The sequence below is a fragment of the Triturus cristatus genome, chromosome 8 (assembly GCF_964204655.1).
Source record: "Triturus cristatus chromosome 8, aTriCri1.1, whole genome shotgun sequence".
Classification (NCBI taxonomy): Eukaryota; Metazoa; Chordata; class Amphibia; order Caudata; family Salamandridae; genus Triturus; species Triturus cristatus.
Window position 1 is genome coordinate 1,690,513,601 of NC_140591.1, and position 24,188 is coordinate 1,690,537,788.

The 24,188-nt window shown below is 43.8% G+C and overlaps 1 protein-coding gene across 2 annotated transcripts in view; it reads left to right on the top strand.

Moving 5' to 3' along the window:
* LOC146808619 (NACHT, LRR and PYD domains-containing protein 3-like) overlaps nt 1-24,188 on the top strand; it is an 874,093-nt gene that overhangs the window by 72,635 nt on the left and 777,270 nt on the right. For both annotated transcript variants that reach the window (XM_085623649.1, XM_085623650.1), the window contains exons 3-4: nt 19,627-19,668; nt 22,512-22,553. In XM_085623649.1, coding sequence (XP_085479775.1) covers nt 19,627-19,668; nt 22,512-22,553 — 84 coding nt within the window. The remainder of the gene's footprint in view (nt 1-19,626; nt 19,669-22,511; nt 22,554-24,188) is intronic.

Sequence of the window (24,188 nt, forward strand, 5' to 3'; positions counted from 1 at the left end):
TCGAGAAGGCCGTCAACAAACAACTGACCCGCTACCTCGAGGAGAACAACATCCTGGACCTGTCCCAGTCCGGGATCCGTAGCAACCACAGCACCGAAACTGCCCTCATCACCGCCACCGATGACATCAGAACCCTGCTAAACAATGGAGAAACCACGGCCCTCATACTCCTGGACCTGTCAGCCGCCTTCGACACAGTCTGCCACCGCACACTACGAACACACCTCCACGACGCTGGGATCCAAGAGAAGGCCCTGGACTGGACCACCTCCTTCCTCTCCGGCAGAACACACAGCGTCTGCCCCGCCCTTTCCGCTCCGAAGTTCATCTGCGGCGTACCCCAGGGCTCATCTCTCAGCCCAACGCTGTTCAACATCTACATGGCACCGCTCGTCCACGTTGCCCGACTACATGACCTCAACATCATCTCCTACGCCGATGACACTCAACTGATCCTCTCCCTCACCAAGGACCCCCACACACCGCCAAAACCAACCTCCATGAAGGAATGAAGGCCGTCGCCGAATGGATGAGGAACAGCCGACTGAAGCTGAACTCGGACAAGACGGAGGTCCTCATCCTCGGATCCACCCATTCGGCATGGGATGACTCCCGGTGGCCAACCACACTGGGAACAGCTTCAACACTCACCGACCAGGCACGCAACCTAGGGATCATCCTCAACTCCACCCTCTCCATGACTAAGCAGGTCAACGCTGTCTCTTTCTCCTGCTTCAACACCCTCCACATGCTCCGCAAGATCTACAAGTGGATCCCCACCAAAACGAGAAGAACGGTCACCCAGGCCCTCGTCAGCAGCAGGTTGGACTACGGAAACGCACTCTATGCTGGAGCCTCGGCAAAACTCCTGAAAAGGCTTCACCGCATCCAGAATGCCTCTGCATGCCTGATCCTCGACATCCCTCGCCGCAGCCACATCACACCCCACCTGAGAGACCTGCACTGGCTCCCAGTCAGTAAGAGGATAACCTTCAAGCTCCTCACCCACGCACGCAAGGCACTCCACAACACCAGACCAGCGTACCTCAACAGACGACTCAGCTTCTACACCCCCACCCGCCAGCTACGCTATGCCGACCTTGCCCACCCCACAGTCCCCCGCATCCGAAGAGCAACCTCCGGCGGCAGATCTTTCTCCCACCTCGCCGCAAAGACCCGAAACGCTCTCCCCATCCACCTACGGCAGACCCCAGACCTGCTGACCTTCAGAAGACTTCTCAAGACCTGGCTATTCGAGCAGTAGCAGCATTCCCCTCCCCCCAGCGCCTTGAGACCATCACGGGTATATAGTGTGCTTTACAAATGCAATGATTGATTGATTGATTGATTGATTGATTGATTGATTGGACTAGTGGTCCACTGATGGGAGGGGTGGCCCCTCCCAATAATTGGTAACCACCGATTGGCAACGGCCACAGTGCAATTTGGCTCATCAGGTGGGCAGGCGGCGAGGGGCTGCCTGCCCTTGGATCACCCGTAAGATAACCCACCATGTTGGCATATTTGTTATGCAAATAAACCTGCAGCAATTTTCTCCACTAACAAAGTGTTGTGTGGTTTCTGTATGTATGTTGCTGTATGAGAACTGAGGAGTGTTGCCGATATTGGCACTAATCCCTGTGCTCCAAAGTGGCCACAACGCCAGTCCGAAATCAATCACAAAGTGGGCGGCAACCCCTGTTGTGTACACCCTTTAACAATGTGCAGCAGAGTTTGGCTGCACGGCGTGGCCAAAGGCCATGTTCCTTGCGCAACATGACGTGTGGATCTATGAACAGAACAAAGTTGGCGACGCGTTAGGGAAACCATTTTGAGGTGAGACAGCAGACAGGTATTCCTGTAACCGGAAGAAGAAGAAGAAATCGCAAACCGCAGCCACTGTGAACTGTAAGCGGGTGACGGAATATACTGCGATCTGAATCACTTGACTCCCTTTTTGCTACTGTAAGGTACGTGCTACCTTTATTTTGTTGACTGCAAGTGTTGAAAGCAGAGAGGGCTTCAGAAGCAGCGAGGTTTCTGAAGGCGGTCACAAGGTCTTGTGTGGGGTTTGCACGACATCAGGTAACAGCGCGTACACAAAATTAATCATCTGGAAGGCGCATTAAGTTTTGTGAGCATCTGACATCATTGGATGGACATTCTACTCAATAGCCATTCTTATAGAGCAAATGGGTGCATGATAGTTTGAGGAAACCTCCTAAAGGAAAATAAAGAAGGTACAAGTAAAAATAACTACAAAAGTGGTGAATCAGAGATATTACACACCAAAATATTTTTGAGTCAGGGAATTTTTTTTCCATTATTAGTGAAGAAGTTTCTACTTGTGTTGTGGATTACACAGTGAAAGAACACATAAGGTGGTGTGGTGAAATTTGGGCAGTGGAGTTACCTGTGAAGTAAGGGCACTGAACAATTCCACATTACTTAGTAGTCATGTATGCGTGCAATCCTGCAAGCCAAGAACATCTGTGGGCCAATGGTGATGCGTATTTGAACAAAGTATTGCCAATGGTTTGAAAAGTGGAACTTTCTAGCAGATGCGCCATTGCTTCGAAGATCGATACAGGAGAATGGGAAACAGCCTTTACCACGAAGGCTTTTCTATGCGTTACGTTTACAACGGTACACTTACCTCGTAAACGTCTTTAGAACGCGTATTGCTTCAACGACCGTCATAACCACACAAGCAACGTCTTCACGGAACGTCTTCTTCCTCATCCGAGTCAGTCCTTTTTTAGTGTCGGCGAAGACGTACGAAAAAGGCATAAAAAAGAAAAAGGGGGTGTGGGGGGGGTTCCACCCCAAAAAAAATGCGTGGTAAAGGAAGAATCGAAGAAAAGGATATGCGTAGAAAAATCATTCCGTTGTAACGCATGCGTGGTAAAGGCATGCGTTGCAACCGAATGCGTAGTAACGACATATATTCCAGGAGAATCCAACATTGTGTCGAAAAATGAAGGGTAGTACCCAGTATAACAAGCATTGGCATAGCCAATAGGTCTCGCCTTTGGGACCTTCTAAGGGTTTAGTTATGCAGCACAATATCCTTGGTGCAACAACATCAACTGTTGTATGGCTAAACACTTATAAGGCCACAAAGGCGAAACCTATTGGCTATGCCAATGCTTGTTTTAAGATTTGTAGTAGATATTAGTCATTTTTATAATCTGTAAACTTTGTGTACGTGGATTAGTTGTCTCATAAATTAAAATATGTATGTGCAACCTTTTATGGCGCTTTTAGAGTCGAATAAATGAGCAGTCTTGGCCCTGATCCTATTGAATCTTCAGACTGCAGATATGAAGAGTGTGACTGGAAGCCCACGCTCTCCACGGGGCTTATACAGTAGGCAGGTGATCTGGTTATTCTTGGCCAGACTAAAATCGAAATACAACGCACTTTGGACAAACTGCAGAAGTGCAATCCGTGAATGTAGGCAAAACCCATGTGAGATTATTTGGGAAACTAGAGAGGAAGCCAACTCAGTATTGGAGCAGAGGCCAGTTAGAAATAGGAGACACAGCAACATATACTCATCTGGGGTTATGGTTTTCAGCGAAACTTAGTGTCACGAAAGCCAAACTCATTCCAAGATCCTTTGGCCTCTCGTTCGAAGCTCCCTCAGCAATACAATCCAGGGCTCAACTTCCAGGCGCATCTCTTGCTCCCACAACACACTCTACAGGCGCAAGGACGGCCAGGGTCTCCTGAGGCAGGACCTGGATGGTGAGACCTCTCTCATTCAATCACACCATCACGTTATGAATGCCTATCCAGATACACTCAAGATGTCTTTCATCAAACGACTAATCCATGGTCAAGTTCTCTGTCCATGAAAAACCCCACAAATGAGCCCCAGGGGCTGCAGGTTTGGCAACAATGAGAGAGCCGATTACACACAGTTTGCTGTCCTGAATTCATAAGTGCAGGCCGCGCTATTACAACTTGCAGAGGGGTATTGGCACGTTTCTTCTAATACTAACGATCCCACAGAAAGTGCACGGTCTGGAAAATGTGTAAATGCTGTAAACAATAAAATGAAGACCGAACCACCTTACACAGTTTTAGAGTGAAGTGAATAGTAGCACATAATGCATAATTAATTATCAGACGATTATTAGCAACATAAAGAACTCTAGTCCAATATTGTCACCGCTGTGGTTTGTAATCGATGAAATATTTGAGTTTTTAAATGTAATGTTAATTGTTTTAGTATTGGATACATTGTATGTTATGAATTTATTGTGACTATTTTAAATAATTGGACCAATAAAATGTATTCATTCACTCATAAACATATGGTGCAAGGGGTTTCTTCTGGAATTGTTTGGTTATCCACTCGTTCTCAGACTCTTTGTTCACCAGACAGGGGATTTCCTTCATTAGGGCTACAGTTTTATCTTTTGCCAGTTGTTTATAATTTCTCACATTATTAAGCAGGTGTAGGCATCCGTCTCTGTACATCATTGCCTGTAAGATCACCACAGACCCACCTTTATGAGCTGGCATCATAATGATTGACCCTTCTTCTGATAATTCCATAAGTGTTTTTTTTACTTGGAGATATTTTATTAAGAGAGGCATCTTTCAGTGTTAAGTGCATCAATCTCTTGACTGCTGCTCAACGGCGAGGACCTCTGAAGACATCACATGATGGTGGGGTAAATGTTGATGTAGGTCTAAGAGCTGTGTTCTTTCTGTTGTCACTCCAGTTCAGCCTTGTCATAGAATAATCACAGGAGAACCTTCCTCTAGAACTCAGCTACCTCTGCACTGAGTTTGAAAATGTTATTTCTGGGGTTGGGTACAAAACCCACCCTTTGTTCAGTGCACTCTTGTATACTTGTGTCAATAGTTTATCTCTGAGGTTGACAACAATGTTCTGATTTGTCTTTAGGACTTCCTCACTCCTGAGGGTTGACTCCTGTGGTTGATGTGCTTGTCTGTGGGTCTTCTTCTTGTAAAAAGGGTCATTCTGAAAGTGCTAGAAGAAATTTGTTGGGTGGGCACGACAATTTGAAGGAAGCCCTATGGTTCTAGTCCCTCCCACGGGTTTCATGTTGAGGTCCCGGTCCATAGATGTGCTGAGGGCGGTAACCTCTTCTTGATGCTGTTCTCCCTCTATTTTCATTCACTCTTTGTCAAGTTAGGAAAAATGTTATTCAAACAACTGGAGATTGTGTTCCTTGGGTTTTGGACTTCAGAAGATGTAATTCATGTGGATAGGGATAAAGTCAAAGCAGCACAGGAGCGGCCCCTGCCAGAGAATTGTCACAGAGATGCAGATATCCTGAGGATTGCCCAGATTTTATAGACCGTTTATTCAAGAGGTGTCAACAATTATATGTCCCATCTCTTTGCTGATGTAAAAAGAACTTACATTCCATTGGGGGTAAAGAAGAAGAAGAAGCATTTGAAACTCTTTTTTTTGTTGTTGTTCAATATCTTTATTATTTTAAAAAGTAAAAGTTCATACAATTGTAAGAAAATGCAATACATCAGGGTAAAGTAAGCAATAAGTAATTAGAAAAATATATACACTAATATAGAATCCAGGTTAGAAAGATAACAAAATCACAAATAGTACTAAATCAAAGTATACAATTTAAAAAATAGTTCATATTAGAATGATAACAAAAAATTAGCTGTATTGCACATTATCCAAAAAATATCAGAAGGAGAAGAAAAAGAAGAGAGAAAGATAGGATAGAAAGAAAGAAGAACAGGGAAAGCAGGAAGAAAGAGGATGAAAGAGAGAGGGGACGATATATAGATAAATAAAATGATAGGTAACCTGGTAGATAATTATATAGATAAATACATAAGTGATAACTGATAGATGGAGGCACCCGCTGCTGTGGAAAAAATAAATTAAATTATGCGCAGACGACCTCGCCCCTCTGAGGACCCCGCCTAGCAGACCCGGCAGCAAGAAAGCCCCATGGTTCACCGACGAACTCAAGAGCTCCAAGAAGAACTGCCGAGCCCTCGAGAGAGACTGGCGCAGAGACCCAACACCTGACAACATGACGGCCCTGAAGCTCGCCACCCGAAAACACCACCAACTGATCCACGCCACCAAGAAGACCGCATTCAAGGAACGACTGAACAACAACGCACACAACAGCAAGGAACTCTTCAACATCGTTAAAGAGCTCTCCAACCCCAACGCCGGAAACAACGACATCACCCCTTCGCAAGACCTCTGCAACTCCCTCGCCTCCTACTTCCACAACAAGATCGCGGACATACACAACAGCTTCAGCACTCAACCGTCGCACGCCACGTCCGAACCACCGCCCCCCACCACCACCCTCCGCGCCTGGACCCCGATCAGCTCCGAAGACACCGTCCGCACGATGAACTCCATCCACTCCGGATCTCCGACCGACCCCTGCCCCCACCATGTCTTCAACAAGGCCGACGCTGTCATCGCACCCCACCTGCGAGACATCATCAACACCTCCTTCGACACCGCTACCTTCCCGGAGAGCTGGAAGCACGCCGAACTCAGCGCTCTACTAAAGAAGCCATCAGCCGACCCCACCGACCTCAAGAACTACCGCCCCATCTCGCTGCTCCCGTTTCCAGCAAAAGTCATCGAGAAGACCGTCAACAAGCAGCTGTCCGCCTTCCTCGAGACGAATGGATCCCTCGACCTCTCGCAGTCTGGCTTCCGAGCCAACCACAGCACCGAGACCGCCCTGATCGCAGCCACCGATGACATCCGAACCCTGCTCGACAACGGAGAAACAGCGGCCCTCATCCTCCTAGACCTCTCCGCAGCCTTCGACACGGTCTGCCACCGTACCCTAGTGCAGCGCCTCAACAACGTCGGAATCCAGGAGAAGGCACTGGAGTGGATCATCTCCTTCCTCACCGGAAGGACACAGAGAGTCCGCCTCCCACCGTTCAGATCAGAAGCCACCGAAGTCATCTGCGGCGTTCCTCAAGGCTCCTCGCTTAGCCCAACCCTCTTCAACGTCTACATGAGCCCCCTCGCAGCCATCGCACGCCAGCACAACCTCAACATCATCTTCTACGCCGACGACACCCAGCTGATCCTCTCCCTCACCAACGACCCCGACACCGCCAGAGCCAACCTACACGAAGGGATGAAAGAGGTAGCCGAATGGATGAAGAACAGCCGCCTGAAACTGAACTCGGACAAGACGGAAGTCCTCATCCTGGGTTCCTCACCCTCCGCCTGGGACGACTCCTGGTGGCCCCCCGCCCTAGGCAACGCACCCAAACCAACAGACCATGCTCGCAACCTGGGCTTCATCCTGGACTCCTCCCTCTCCATGACCAGACAAGTCAACGCCGTCTCCTCGGCGTGCTTCAACATCCTGCGCATGCTACGTAAGATCTTCCGGTGGATCCCCACCGAGACCAGGAAAACGGTCACCCAGGCCCTCGTCACCAGCCGTCTGGACTACGGCAACTCCCTCTACGCCGGAACCACCGCCAAACTCCAGAAGAGACTCCAGCGGATCCAGAACGCCTCAGCACGTCTCATCCTGGACATCCCCAGCCGCAACCTCATCTCCGGACACCTGAGAGACCTGCACTGGCTCCCGGTCAACAAGAGAATCACCTTCCTTCTCCTCACCCACGCACACAAAGCCCTACACAACCAAGGCCCAGGATACCTCAACAGCCGCCTCAACTTCTACGCTCCCAAACGCCAGCTTCGATCGACCAGCCACGCCCTCGCCGCCGTCCCCCGCATCCGAAGAGCCACCACAGGAGGAAGGTCCTTCTCCTACCTCGCCGCCAAGACCTGGAACTCCCTCCCGACCCACCTCCGCCTTACCCAGGACCACCTCGCCTTCAGGAAACAGCTCAAGACCTGGCTGTTCGAGCAGTAGCGGACCCCCTCCCCTAGCGCCTTGAGACCCTCCGGGTGAGTAGTGCGCTATACAAATGCTTTGATTGATTGAAGTAGAGACAAAAGGATTTTGGGCTACCAAACCTTGCGAGGACAGTTTCATATACTTATCTAAAGACCTCCAAATTTTATTAGAGATGAATGGAGTAAAATGTTTCTCTTCAACAGAAGTATGAGCCCCACGAAGGAACGATACCCAGGCCCACCAAGTATGATAGGACAGGAGATTTAAGGATTTCCACTCGGTTAAAATAATTTTAACAGCAATGGATATGAGGAGATCTAACAACTGCATATCACTATCGTCCAAGGGGAAAGGAGTGCATGCAGCTCACCAACCCAATAAAATGGTAGGTAACGAGAGCTCCAATGGAGTATCAAAGATTATTGAAAGATGTTTCTGAATCAAATCCCAAAAGGAATGTAGTAACGAGCATTCAAAAAACATATGTTGGTGAGTGCCTGAGACCAAATTGCAATTCCAACAAAGATCATTGTCCCTTAGTTTCATCTTGTATAAGCGAGCAGGTGTCCAATGCAGGAGATTCATATAAAAGAATTTAGATTGCATAAGAGAAGGAGCAATCTTATTCTGTAATGAAGCCTTCCCAATTAATTGCCATGACTCTTATGAGATATGTTTGAAATTATCACTATCAAAATGATGGGACCATTTGTCTTTCGTAATAGTAGCCTGAGAGGGAGGTGGCGCAGATAAAAACTTGTATATCTTCGAGGCAATATGACCTGCACGTGTCAGGTCTGGGGTAGGGAAGGTTAGGTTCCCAAAGCTGAGCATACAACCCAGGAGCCAGTTTATGCGCTTGGTGGGTAGGCGAAGAAGTGTTTCAGTCAGATCACTCTCCGCTTTCCTACGTTCCTTGAGAGTGTAGTTCTGTTCCCCCCCCCCTTCCCCCAAGATGGCCGCTGGCAGGTTTAGCAATTGGTTTCCCTGACTCGCGCTGGCAGCGGTATAGCTTTTCTGGGTTGATGAGGCGCGCGCGCTTTCAGAGCGCGGCGCACTTCAACCGTCAGAATTTCTGCGAAGGCGGCGTTCTCCTGAGCTCCGCGCTTCTCGTCGAAGTAATTCCAGTCAAAGACACTCACTGAAGATAGAGTAGTCTTTTCATGTTCCGTTACCATTGGCCCGCATGCAATTCCGAGTCAGGGTATTTCTTAGTGGTATATTCCAGCTCCTAGTAGAAGAAAAGGCTTGCAGAGACTTCTGGAGATTGGCAAGCATTCCGAATTCAACGAAGACCTTCAGCGCATCTACAGCGAGTAAGGTAGAGGCAGTCATACTCTCGATGGGGAGGTAAACGTTCTGCTTCTTTTTCATCAAACACCGCGGCGAGATCTTTATATTCAGGTGGAATTTCCTGGGTGTCAACTGCACAAATGGTCTTTGGAAAGCTAGCTAAAAGCTGTGATTCCGAAACTCCTGGTGGTTCTGGATTCATATGGAAACAATGGCGCATACAATAATCTGAGTTCATACGAATTGATCGTCTGGCCCAATCAATTTGAGGGTTATGCTCGGTGAGCCAAGGCAAACCCAGGATCAATTGAAATTGTGGAGCGTCGATCAAACTGAATTGCAAAGAACTGAAATGTTGACCGGGTCCACACAGCAAGATCTCCTCGGAATCAAAAACAATCGGCCCAGAGGACAAGCTTGTTCCATCCACTGCACGTACCGGCTCTGGCCGTTCTTTCCTCAAAAAGGTGATTCCGAGAGCCTTAGCAAAACCAATATCGCAAAAATTTCCCGTGGCCCCTGAATCGATCATGACCGAAATCCCTTCCTTGATCCTACCACCAAATCTAATTTGGACAGTTAAAATTAAATGTGGAGCCGATGATTGCAAGGTATTTGCCACCAATTTTGGATCTGGAGTTGACTGTTCCTTCGCTTCCACCAGGGCAACCCCTTCTACTGGTGGAGCCGATCTTTTACCCAGGAATTGCTCTTGGGCTTCTTTGGACATTCCTTCACAAAATGACCAGCGTTCCCACAGTACATACACAACTTGCCCAGACGCCGCTTCTCTCTTTCTTCCTTTGACAAAGGACCTCTTACCGAACCGATCTGCATAGGCTCTTCTTCAGGCCCCGAATCCTTGGGCTTGGATCCCTCTGATTTCATCCTGTCAAAACGGGGTGGAATATACCTTGTTTCCTTTCGCCTCTCGTTCCTTCTCTCACTTTGACGTTGATCAATCTGGAGAACTAAATCAATTAATTCTGAAACCTCTGTGGGACGTTTTGGGATCTGTGATAGTCCATCCTTCAGTTCATCCCTGAGACCGCGATAGAAGATTGCAGCTCGTTTTGCTTCAGGCCAACTTGTTTCCACAATTAGCTTGTTAAATTGAGCCTTGTTTGGGTCCCCACTATATCTTTCGGGAGCGGCCAATGGAATAGTAGGGGAGATTGCGTGAATTACCTGCGTAGTGAGTTCTGCCGCAGATGGGGCTGGGGCAAAAGAGGACGGCTTATCTTCTTTAACCATAGGACGTGAACCCCCAGAAAACTCTTCAAATTGTTGACGCAAATAACTAGCATCTTGGGCAGACTTCCTGACCTCCTCTCTAAGGGTCTTATTTTCCTCCATGGTGTCACTTAACTGCTTCTGAATACTATCTAGCACCGTGGCCAGAGCCTTTATATCAATTCCCTCAGCCATCGTGCTCAGGTGGAAATAAAGTATTGGCACTTCAATCTGTCAGGTACCTTAGCAGATCTTGCCGATTCCACAGGAGCAGATGCTTGATCTCCACTCCACCACTCCGCTACTGCGAGCCAGGCTCACAAGCAGCAAAGCGGGGGAAAGGGGAATTGGACAGAAAAGAGAGACAACACTGCGTCTTCTTCTTGGACTGGATTCGTAAACTTCTTCCTCACGATTCCTGCAATGAGAGTTATTCAGAAACAATTCTACACTAGACTACACTAAAAGGGGTATGATACTTATTCACACACTATACCTGTCCTGACACAGTGGGTAGCTGCTCTCTGACTCATTGGGCTGTTGCCTTTTAAGGAGTTGAGGGGTTGATCTGTTGACATGTAATGACTCCTGCAAAAATGAAGAACATGTAAACCTTGTTACCTTTTCCCTCACTCCCAACCCTTCACTTAGTCTACCGTTACCTGTCTAGCCCCCTCAGTAGTGTCTTGTCCTTTCATAGGTTTGTGAATGTTCTCTTACTTGGTTGACTTCTCTTCGTCTCATTGGATGCAGAGTGTGCAGATGGAGCTCGTTGTCTACTGCCTATTTCTATATATATATATATATATACAAATACCAATGCGTTTGCTTGGGTTGAAATAAAAGTCTTTCTCAAAAAAAAGAAACTCTTCTGTCTTCTTCTCTCTCTCGTAGCTGAATTTCTGAACTTGCGGCAGATACTGCTATTGAAGCAAATTCATCTTGTTTTGTGAACTCTCTCTATTCACGATGCTCTCTCTCTCTCTCTCTAGCTAAAGTCTGTGAGTTCTTTAGTCTCTTTACAACAGTTACTGGTAACCCTCCATGAAGCGCTGGCAAATCCACGAAAATAGAAGAAAATGGGACTTACTTTACTTCTGAAAGTTCACAGGACTGCCTCTACCTTACTCGCTGTAGATGCGCTGAAGGTCTTCGTTGAATTCGGAATGCTTGCCAATCTCCAGAAGTCTCTGCAAGCCTTTTCTTCTACTAGGAGCTGGAATATACCACTAAGAAATACCCTGACTCGGAATTGCATGCGGGCCAATGGTAACGGAACATGAAAAGACTACTCTATCTTCAGTGAGTGTCTTTGACTGGAATTACTTCGACGAGAAGCGCGGAGCTCAGGAGAACGCCGCCTTCGCAGAAATTCTGACGGTTGAAGTGCGCCGCGCTCTGAAAGCGCGCGCGCCTCATCAACCCAGAAAAGCTATACCGCTGCCAGCGCGAGTCAGGGAAACCAATTGCTAAACCTGCCAGCGGCCATCTTGGGGGAAGGGGGGGGGGGGAACAGAACTACACTCTCAAGGAACGTAGGAAAGCGGAGAGTGATCTGACTGAAACACTTCTTCGCCTACCCACCAAGCGCATAAACTGGCTCCTGGGTTGTATGCTCAGCTTTGGGAACCTAACCTTCCCTACCCCAGACCTGACAGCACGAGACCAGATAGGCAAAACTGAAATAGTAGTTGAGACTTTAGAAAGGGCAATTCAGGAAAGAGCAACCTTTCATTTTAAAAATGAATAGAAATCCATAATATTAACATTATATGTGCTGGCTAAAGAAGAAAAGGGAAGAGGGTCATGATTGGAATCATAAAGATGTTTGACCAAGGTCAGACCTCTATTAGCCCAGGAAGCTATCGTAACAGGATCAATATCAGTAACCACTTTAGGATTATACCATAAAGAAGACAATCTCGATTTATGAATGATCTTGGATGCTTTTTATCAATACATTTTAAGGCACTAATTGTGTCAGAAATAATACGGCTTGAATAGGGAAGCACCAATTTAGAAGCAGTTAAAAAGGAAGGTGTAGAAAGAGGTGTACACAGCTCTCGTTCAATATATAACCATGGGGGGAATGGAGGGAATCCGATATAAACCAAAGAGCACCCTGAAAAGATAAAAAGGCAATTTGATACAAGTTCCAATGTGAAAGATTACATCCACCCAAAACAGCTGGTTTTCTAAGGTGTTTATATGCAATTCTAGCATGCTTATCACTCCATAAAAATTTTGACGTAAGTAAATCAATCTCCTGGAAAAAGGATGAGGAGAGTTTCACAGGTAGCATGGAGGATAAGAAGTTAATAATGGGGGTTATCATCATCTTAAGAGTTTGAAGTCGTCCCCACCAGAAGATGTATTTCGGAGACCAGGAGGACAAAAGATCTTTAACCTTAGCTAGAATATGAAATTCATTATTAGAAATAGTATCTAAAAGGTTATCACAAAACCAAATTCCTAAGTATTTAATTTGAGTCGACTGCCATTTAAAGCTGGCCTCACCCATGTGAGAAGGGAAACACAACGCATTAAGAGGGAACATTTCCGTCTTATCTTTGTTCAGAGTATATCCTGAAACTTGTGAAAACTCTTTAATGGTATTAGAGATAGCAGGAATGGCAGTAGCGATGTCGTCAGAAAAGATGAGAACATCATCTACATACGCAGCCGTTTTAATTGTATGCGTGCCAAATTGGAAACCTTTGATATTCTCATTCAGATTGAGTAACCGAAGAAGAGGGTCTATAGACAAAATAAAAAGAAGGGGTGATAACGGGCACCCCTGTCTAGTACCCTGGCGTAGATTAAAAAAGGAGGACGTAGCCCCATTAACTCTGATATTAGCTTTAGGTTGCGCATATAAGGACATTACCATGCTGATAAAACAATCGCCTAAATTATGAGATTGGAGCACTGCTTGTAAAAAGGGCCAAGACACTTTATCAAAAGCCTTTTCGGCATCAAGAGCTATCGCAGCCAATGGGAAAACAGATAACTTCACTTTCTCCAATATATGACAGAAGGTTTGGCTATTATCTCTAGCAAGTCTCCCTTTTACAAAGCCAGTCTGAGAACCATGGATAAGACTAGGGATATGACCCTCTAAACGCAGGATTTTAGCAAAAATCTTAGCTTCCATATTTAGAAGCGAGATTGGACGGAAATTTTTAGGGTCAGAATGATCTTTCCCTTCTTTCAGAATCACAACAATAGTAGCCTGAGCGGCTGACCCCGAAACTTTGCCCGACATTACAAAGTTATCAAAAACTATCTTGAGATATTTTATTATTGAGGATGAGAAAGTCTTGTAAAAAGCAATAGGATAACCATCAGGCCCTGGAGCCTTACCCGACCGAGTCATCCGAATGGCCTGAATTATCTCTTCAGAGTCAATAGGTTGCCCCAGAGCAGACATCTCTGACTGCGAAATAGTATGTGTAGGGACCGAGGACAAGAATTGCTAACACACAGATAAGTCACATTGATCCTTGGGGGTGTAGAGTTTTTCATAAAAATCTCGAAAGACTTGCAAAATTTCTTGAGAATGGAATTTCCTAGCACCATTGCTGTCATTAATATAGGAAATTTGAGTGGATTTAACATTCGTATTTAAAGTGGCAGCCAACATCTCACCTGCTCTATTTTGAAGCAACAGGCGTTTAGATTTTTGAGCCTGTACGCCAATATGCGCTTTCTTAGTGACAATGAAGTTAGAAGAATATTTCAAGTTTTTAATGTCCTGCAAGAGAGACTTATCATTAGAGCTTCTATATAATCTCTCTTTACATTAGATCTGATCCCCCAAATATTGCAGCGATCCTCTGATATTGGCATTCCGTTTTGAAATTGCTTTGATAATGTGGCCCCTAATCGTGCATTTAAAAGCATCCCATAAAACAATTGGGGAATTCACTGAAAACTCGTTATCATTGAAAAAATTATCAATCTCCACCAATAGTTCTTGGTCTTCATCTTTGTCATCCAAAATCTCTGTATTAAGACGCCATGTACGAGGAGCTTGTTTATCCACCAGACAGAGGAGAGTAAATGAGACAGCTGCGTGATCAGAAACAACTATTGGGTGAATGATAAGATTACACGTGTGTTTTAGAAGAGCAGCATCAACCAGAAGATAATCAATGCGTGAAAAACTAGAATGTGGAGAAGAGAAAAACGTGAAATCGCTACCCGTAGGATTATGTAACCTCCAAACGTCAGTAAGCTGATGAGAGGAACACATGTTGAGCATTTGTTTATGTGACCTAGGAGGGCGAAATTTAAAGGCAGAATGTCTATCTAAAATAGGATCCAAAGGCAAATTAAAATCACCTCCAACAATTGTTCTAGCATTTTGGGGGATCTCAGTGAGTTTTTTATTTATGGAATGCCAAAAGAGATGATCATTAATGTTGGGAGCATAAATATTCATAACATATAAATCCTCTGAGCCATTGGACAAGCGAGAGAGCAACCATCTGCCATCCGTATCATGTTCAGCAGTAACGATAGACAGGCCAGAATTCTTGGAAATCATGGTTACAACCCCATTCTTTTTACCAGCTGCTTCGGAACAAACAACATCCAGAACCCACTCCTTCCGCAAGAGCAAAGCTTCCTTAAAGGCAATCTTAGCCTCCTGAAGAAGAACAATATCACTATATAAGCTTTTGCAGTAGTCTAGGATCTTGGTTCTCTTAACAGCATGATTCAATCCACAAACATTAAGAGATATTACGTTTAGGCCAGCCATAAAAATACCTGACACCAACCAAATAAGAACATCTGATAACAGAGGAAGGAAAGACTATGCAACAGGATAACAGGTACATAAATAAATAAATAAACAACAGGAAAAACATAAAAAATGAACCGCAGCAGGAGTCCCAATGGAAACAAAAGATAGAAGTAGAAGAAAGAGTGAGAGAAAAAAGAAGAAACAGAAAAGATGCTCGAAAGAAAAGAGGAGCATATAAAAAGAAAAACCCACCAGGGGATGTCTGTAATAGACAAATTGCATGGGGAGAAAAAATGTGGAGGCACATCCAGAGAGGCCAGCACTACCAGTGCAGACCGCTCGGGAAGAAATAAATAGGTCTTTAAGTGACAAACTTAATTGTTCATGAATCTTACAATACCAACATTCTAATAGGCTCTGAGAATAGATATTCCAGAGACTACTAAATCTAAGAGTAGAAATAGTATAATCAGGTTACATGGATACCAATAAGAGATATATAAATAACAAGCTAAGGCAAAAATTCGAATAAGACATCATAAATAACAATAATAAATATTAAATATAACAGTTTAAGGTAATAATCGATTAAGGTATCATAAGAAACCCCAATAGATAATATAAATGCCAGGTACAGGTAATATTTGATTAAAGCATCATAAATAACAATAATAAATATTAGAAAGAACAGATTAAGGCAATATTAAGTTAAGGCATCGGGAGGAACAATAATAGATAATATAGAAACAGCCTAAGTTAATATTAAGGTAAAGCATCATAAATAGCAATAATAGATATTATTAGTCATCTAAGGCAATATCAAATTGGGGTATCATGAATAACAATCTTATATATTATGAATAACAGCCTAAGGAAGTACTAGGTTAAGGCATCAAAAACATAAGAGTAATACCTAATATGAATAATATACTAAGGCATGTTAATTGATCATAAATGATGGAAAAAATATTAATGTGAAGCATTAAGAATGGCAATATAATACATTATAATTCATAACCCACTAATATGACCAACACTATATAAAGTGATAGTAACTGTGAAGAATTACTAAGATATATTAAAAAGATGATTACTTAGAAGCAATGAACAATACATAAATGATAAACAGTAGAGTAGAACAAATTTAAAGTGTATCTAACATATTATCATTTAAAAAAATAAAGATAAATATATATGCCAACAAGAAATAAATAACATTGTCTACCTAAAATACCAACCATGTCATAACTACATGAAGAATAAAGGAATTGATGAATATACTCATACTATAAGAATTGTACAAAAAAATGCAAATAAATATAGGAGGAAGAATAAGAGAGGAAGAGACATATGAATCCTAATTACACAAAAAAAGAATAAACACCAGAAAAATAGCAGGAATAGAGTGGACGAAAAAGTTCAAGTAAAACGGAAAAAGAATATACAAGAGACCTAAAAAGAGTAAGAAAAGCTATATAACAAATATCATAAAAAGAGAACGAGAGAAAGAAAAGTTCAAAGGAAACCAACCATTTTAGAATTACACACCAGCAAAAATTCATCAAAATATAATGAAATACAATACGAAACAAAAAGAAAAATACACAAGAGGAAGATGAGAGAAAATAGCAACCATAAGCCTAGTTAGAATGAGGCAGTAATGAAAGGAAATCATAAAGAAATTGAGGAGAAGAGAAAGAAAGATATAGTGATATCACTAATAACAGGATAGGACCAAAATAACAATAACGACACAGATATACCTCTTAAGAGACACGTATAGAGGTATGCACAACCGTGTGACCTATAAATGATAGGGCGGTTAAAAGAGAGCAACCAATATACATCAATATCAGATTCAATGAATATTCATCATTACAAGAAAAAGAAAATGGAGAGGCACTATTAACCATGCAATAAAGCACCAAGGGTATGAGACAAGTAATCAGTGCAAGATGGACATTAAGGTTGAGAGGTGCCAGGAGGGGATTCGGAGTCCATCAGTGACTCGGACTGATTATCCAAAAAAGTAGAGAGTTCTGCAGGCTCATAAAAAATCTGTGTGCGACCTCTAAAAGTTCTTCTGAAACGCGAAGGACCTGCCAAGGAAAATGGAATGTTCATATCTATAAGCCTTCTACGCAGATTCAAGAAACCTTACGGCGAATGACAGTATCTCTAGTAAAGTCCTGTGATATTTATACTCTGTGCCCTTCCCATTGTAAACCTTAATCTTCCTCATTTGAGCTAGGATTTGTTCAGCGTGTTGATGGCGCAAAGGTTTAAAAATCACTGGTCTTGGAAAAGATAACGCTTTTGGCTTAAAGGTGGGAACTCTATGAGCACGTTCTATTTCAAAGTCCTTTTCAAATGAAATGTTCAGGACAGAAGGTAGCCAAGTAAGTGAAAAATCTAACATTGAAGGAGCAGATTTCTCACATTCCTCCGGAAGGTCAAAAATACGAAGGTTACTTCAACAATTCCTATCTTCCTGTTCAGTTACGTCTCTTCTCAATGAAGCCAAGGTACGTTCCATATTCTGAGCATATTTAGCTTGCTTATTCGTGAAGTCTTCCACAGAGCTTATTCGTATTTCTGCATTGGGAACACGTAATGAGAGATATTTTAGGTCATTTCTGATGGACGCCACCTCAATCTGGAGTAAGTCTGTGTTTGTTTTAGTGCTTTGTGCTATATCATGTACAGCATTAAGTTTAATTAGAATAGTATCTAATGTTGAAGCAGAATCCATATTAGCCTTTGCTGAGATATCTGGCGTAGGGGAATTCTGTTTAGACCTCTTCAGATTCCCCTTAGAATCTCTATCCTTGGGGGTGACACCCATGCCTTCCGCCATTGAAATAATCAGCAACTACTTGTTTCAAGCAATGGTTTTGGATAGAATCTGTACAACCAACAACAGATCAATCGGTTCTTCAGAGGCTTGAAATTGCATACCAACTGTTGGACATGGGATAAGTCACCCCTACTGATATAGAACCAACTGAGTATCAGTCCACAAATAAGGCATTCAAATCTCCAATAAGAATTCTGTCAGCGGCGGCCATTTTGTGCCAGAGCGTATTTCCACAGGATAATGTATTTAAACTAAAATTTGCCGTCAGCCGTCACCATTTGGAGAGACCTACACATTAGAGGCTTCCGTTCCATGGAGCGTCGCACTTCAGAATTTATGACTACAACAGTATGGAAAAGACGCACCTTACATGTCCTGACGGAGTCGTTGTAGCGGTCGCTATTTTAGTTGTCTGGGAAGCGGCAGCGTCTAACAGGGAGACATACCTGTGGAACTGCCATGTAGTAAAGTATTCAGACTCACCATGTCACATATAATAGCCGGTCTTCAAAACTACATTTAACTGCAGAGTCTTGTGAGCAACTGGCGAAATGTGAAGAGCGAAGAGTCAGGACCACGTCACACACACAGATGGAACAACAGATGAGAGAATGCACCCCCACCGAAGAACAGGCGATTATATATGTATGACGTATGGTATGACATATGGTAGATTCTGCACACCCGGTATTAATAAAAATAATCACCCACTGTTGAAGCTGGAAATGAGGCACTTCACAGCCAGCTAGGCATATCCAATCCGTAATTAGACACAATAGCATCAAATCAGTCAGTCAGTGGCTGCCATTTTGTATCATGACACTCGCATTAATGACTCCTCAAGAATCGTACATATGGAGAGGTATAAAAATTCTGCCTCACAATACCTCATTAAAGCAGGGAAATGTCCACAAAAACCAGAGAATTAGACCCCATCGATGCCTGAGCTCGGTCCGTGAATTGGCATAATCTCCATGTCAGCCGTCATTTCGTGACCAGAATGAGGAGAGAGATGACCTGAGGAAATTCTCTTGAAGGAGCGGACCGAGAAACCTGAAAATCGTCCCTCAGACTCCTGCGTTGTGCCGTTACGTGGTGAACACCAATCAACCCAAGAGCATGCTGGAGCCAGCGTTCACACCGGAGAATCGACGGAGCTTAGAAGATTGCGGCCATTCGCGCGCTAAGAGACGGCCCCCAAGCATTTGAAACTCTTAAGAAAGCGCTTCTGGATTCACCTATCTCAAGACATCCTGTTCTGAAAAGACCCGGCAACAGGTGAGATTGATGCTGTGTCTTACTATTCCCGAACTCTGACATCATTGAAAGTCAGCTACACCTTGTATGTCAGGGAGCAATTGGCGATGAAAGAACTGGAGGCATTATCGTGGGAGATCAGCAGAGAATAACCATTTGGTCGAATCACAAAATATTAGGATTTATTAAAATCATGAAATGTGTGAACCGCAACATGCCAGGTGGTCCTTTCTTTTCTAGGTTTGAATTCTACAATGTTACCAAGATTCACCTTAGAAAGATTGGTCTATGTATGTTATATGTTGTATACTACATGGATAAAGTTTTATAACTGACTTTCACTTTTCTTTTTTCAGACTTCAGTAACAAAGTCAAACTGTTTGAAGGGGGCATGGAAGGTAAGATATACAAGCAATTTAAAATCTACTTCCTTGTACCCCTAAGGGGACCAGAAAAAAGGATTTAAGTTTTTTTTTAACTGATTGACTGTCCTAAACCATTCTATCAGGGGCCTGGACAGAGTAATTACCTGGTAAAGAAGTTTCTGTTTAAGCAATTGCTACCTCCGTTTCAGCATCGTTTGTTATAAATCGAAACAAACAAGTCAGAACAAAGTTACCAGAGATCTTAAGGTCGGAAATACGCATTACTTTAAAACCAAATGCAAAATTCCGTCGAATCCCTCCTCCCTCCATACAACTTGAGTCCAGAGACAATTGCAGGTATTATTCCTTTAATTGAGTCATTAATTGAACAATGAATCCTGAAAGAAATCATGGGAAGTCCATGTGATTCACATTTTATGGGAATTCAGAAACCAAACGGAAAGTATCGGATTGTGCAGGATTTGCGCAGGATTTATCAGACTGTAATCCCATGCTGACCAATTGTGCCAAATCCGGCTGTGATACTATACCAGATCCCATGCGAAGCAGAATGGTTTTCTGTTATTGATTTGTGTCAAGTTTTCTTTCCCAGTCCCTTGCACCCAAATAGCCAAGTTTTATTTGCTTTCTGGTTTGGAAATCATGACTAGGCATGGTGCCGAGTTCTACTGGGGTATACAGAAAGTCCTTCCATCTTCAATCGGATTTTGAAGACATATGCAACACCATCGCACTATTAAATCACTTGACAGTAAGAGGACATAAAGAGACACATTTACAAGCCTCTATCACCACCACAACGTCACTTTTCTCAAAGTTGTGGTGGCGATAGGGGCTTCGCCTTATTCACAAGGTGGCGTTAAGCCACTTAACGTGGCTTAACACCACCTTGTGAATAAGGCACCCTTTCAAGCTATACTTAGCATGAAAGGGGCAGGCAATGGGTGTTGCAGTGGGCATTCCACCGCAACACCCATTGATTTTGACACTGCATCATATTTACAAGGGTGGAGTAAATATGGGGCACCGCCAACATTAAGACCAGGGAAAACCTGGTCTTACCCTGGTGCAACGAGGAGAAATGTTTTTTTTTTTTTAAAGATTCTTTTTATTAACCAAAAAGAAAAAACACAGTTGCTTCAGAAATCAGTACCATATACATGGGATGAGTTCGACATGCACAGAGTCAAAATATCACCACAAGTAGAAATGCTTAATTTCTCCTCATTTTTGCTGTTTTCATGTGTGCTGGGTTATGCAGCACACATAGAAGTTTCAAAACGCCATTTCGGATTGTTTATGTGCAGGAAGAGACACCTTCCTGTACATAAAACAATCATTCCCCACACTTCAGACAACCTTGCGCTATAGTGCAATGGTGCCTGCATTGGTTCTAGTGATCTATATTAGCACCGGCGCAGGGGGAAATGCAAGGCTGTACCATATTCTTGTAAATACGGCACAGCCCTGCATTTCAGAAGTGGCAGAGCGCAGCGTTTGGCAGAGCGCAGCACAAAAGGAGAATAACGCCACGCTCTGCCACTTCCTAATAAATATGTCCCAAAGTGTCACCATCAGAGTTACAATTTTGCAGGAGAGTGGTCCTTTATTTAAGACATCACATTTAAAGGGAGCCAGGAAAGTGTCACAGGATAAGATTTCTGCAATTTGCAAATGAATCCTCCTAGCACACAAAAGGAAGTTTGCATGTTCCTGGGAATATTGTCAACAATGGATTCCAAAGGCGTCATCTTTTGCTATTGAAGCTATTCAGTCCTTTGAATGCCTCTATCTTGAGACATCCCGAGTGTAGCCAGATGCTTTATCTTTTCTTATTGAATCTATTCCATCCTATGAACACCCCTGTCTCAGGGGATCCTGAGTGTAACCAAATGCGTAATCTTTTGCTATTGAAGTTATTCTGTCCCATGACCGCACCTATCTTAAGGCATCCTGAGTGTAGCCAGATGCGTCAACTTTTTCTATTGAAGCTATTCCGTCCTATGAACGCTCCTGTCTTAGGGCATCATGACTGTAGCCAGATGTGTCATCTTTTGCCTCTGAAGCTATTCAGTCCTTTGAAAGCCCCTTTCTTGAGACATCCCGAGTGAAGCAAGGTGTGTCATCTTTTGCTATTGAAGCTATTCCATCCTATGAACTCCCCTATCTTAAGGCATCCCAAGTGTAGCCAGATGCGTCATCTTTTGGTATTGAAGCTATTCCGTCCTATGAACGCCCCTATCTTGAGACATCTTGAGTGTAGCCAGGTGTGACAATTTTTGCTATTGACGCTATTCCGTCTCATGAATGCCTCTGTCTTAGGGCACCCTCAGTGTAGCCAGGTGTGTCATCTTTTGCTATTGGCGCTATTCTGTCCTATGAACACCCCTGTCTTGGGGCATTCTGAGTGTAGCCAGATGCGTCATCTTTTGGTAGTAAAGCTATTCTGTCCTAAGAAAACACCCCAACAGATGAGATTAATGCTGTGGCTACTATTCCTGAACTCAAACATCAGCAGAGGTTAACTATACTGTCTATGACTGGAAGCTACTGACTGTAACAGAAGTTTTGTCTTAATAAGGGCATTATACTGAAGGAGTTCTGAGCAGAATAACCATTTGGTTAAATCAAAACATATTAAGACACCTTAAGCACAAGAAATGTATGAACCAAGACATGATAGGTGGTCCTTATTCTTTTCTAGGTTTGACTTTCATATGAGCTAAGGATCAGGCAATAGAATTTTAGAATTTTACCATCAAGACTCGCCTCTGACATATTTGTTCTCTGTATGTTATATGTTGTATACTACATGGATAAAGTTTAATAACTGATTATCACATTTCTTTCTTCAGACTTCAGTAGCAAAGTCAAACTGACTGAAGAAGGCATGGAAGGTAAGATGTATAACTAATTTTAAACCTACTACCTTGTATCCCTAAGGGGACCAGAAAAAAGAATTTGAGTTTAAAAAAAAAGGCCGATTGACTGTCCTAAACCATCCTATCAGGGGCCTGGACAATAAAATTACCCGGTAAAGAGAAATTTGTCTTCACCCAAGTGCTACCTCCATTTCAGCATCGTTTGTTATAAACTGTAACAAACAAAAGAGACCAAACTTGCCGGAGATCTTAAGGTCGGAGATGGGCTGTTTTTTGCTTTACAATTAGTGGGAACAGCAGTAGTGTGGAATGATGAATTATTAACAGACAAGATACAGAGAGGAGGGACCTCCGCAGCCCTATGTAAGGCCTTGGCCGGAAAGAGATCCTGATTTAGTTCCTATAATGGCATGTTGGAGCTTAGTGATGCTAAATGCTGAAAAGTTAATGGGGCGGGGGGAGCATTAGTAATAGGTTCCTTACTCCCCAAGGAAGACAGGTCTCATCCAGATCAAGGACTAATTTAAAGGGGGGATGGGGCATTGGTAATAGGATCCTGACTCCCCAAGGAAGGCAGGTCTCATCCAGATCAAGGAGTCATTTAGAGGGGGGGCATTGGTAATAGGATCCTGACTCCCCAAGGAAGGCAGGTCTCATCCAGATCAAGGAGTCTTATATGGGGGGGGGGGGCATTGGTAATAGGATCTTGACTCCCCAAGGAAGGCAGGTCTCATCCAGATCAAGGAGTCTTATATGGGGGGGGGCATTGGTAATAGGATCCTGACTCCCCAAGGAAGGCAGGTCTCATCCAGATCAAGGAGTCTTATATGGGGGGGGGGGCATTGGTAATAGGATCTTGACTCCCCAAGGAAGGCAGGTCTCATCCAGATCAAGGAGTCTTATATGGGGGGGGGGCATTGGTAATAGGATCTTGACTCCCCAAGGAAGGCAGGTCTCATCCAGATCAAGGAGTCATTTAAAGGGGGGGCATTGGTGATAGGATCCTTACTCGCCAAGGAAGGCAGGTCCATCCAGATCACTTAGTCATTTATAGGGGGGGGGCATTATTAATAGGATTCTTACTCCAAAAAGAAGGTAGGTCATATCCAGATCAAGTAGTCATTTATAGGGGGGGCATTGGTTATAATATCCTTACTCTCCAAGGAAGGCAGGTCACATCCAGATCAAGGAGTCATTTAGAGGGGGGGCATTGGTAATAAGATCCTTACTCCCCAAGGAAGGCAGGTCTCATCCAGATCAAGGAGTCATTTATAAGGGATGGGGCATTAGTAATAGGATCCTAACTCCCTAATTAAGGCAGGTCTCATCCAGATCAAGGAGTCATTTATAAGGGAGAGGGCATTAGTAATATGATCCTTACTGCCCAAGGAATGAAGGTCTCATCCATCATTTATAGAGGGGGCATTGGGAATAAGATCCTTACTCCCCAAGGAAGGCAGGTCTCATTCAGAACAAGGGGTCATTTAGAGGGGGGGGGGGGCATTGGTAATAGGATCCTTACTCCCCAAGGAAGGCAGGTCTCATCCAGATCATGGAGTCATTTATAGGTGGACATCGGTAATAGGATCCTTACTCCCCAAGGGAGGCAGGTCTCATCCAGATCCGGATTCATTTATAGGTGGACATCGG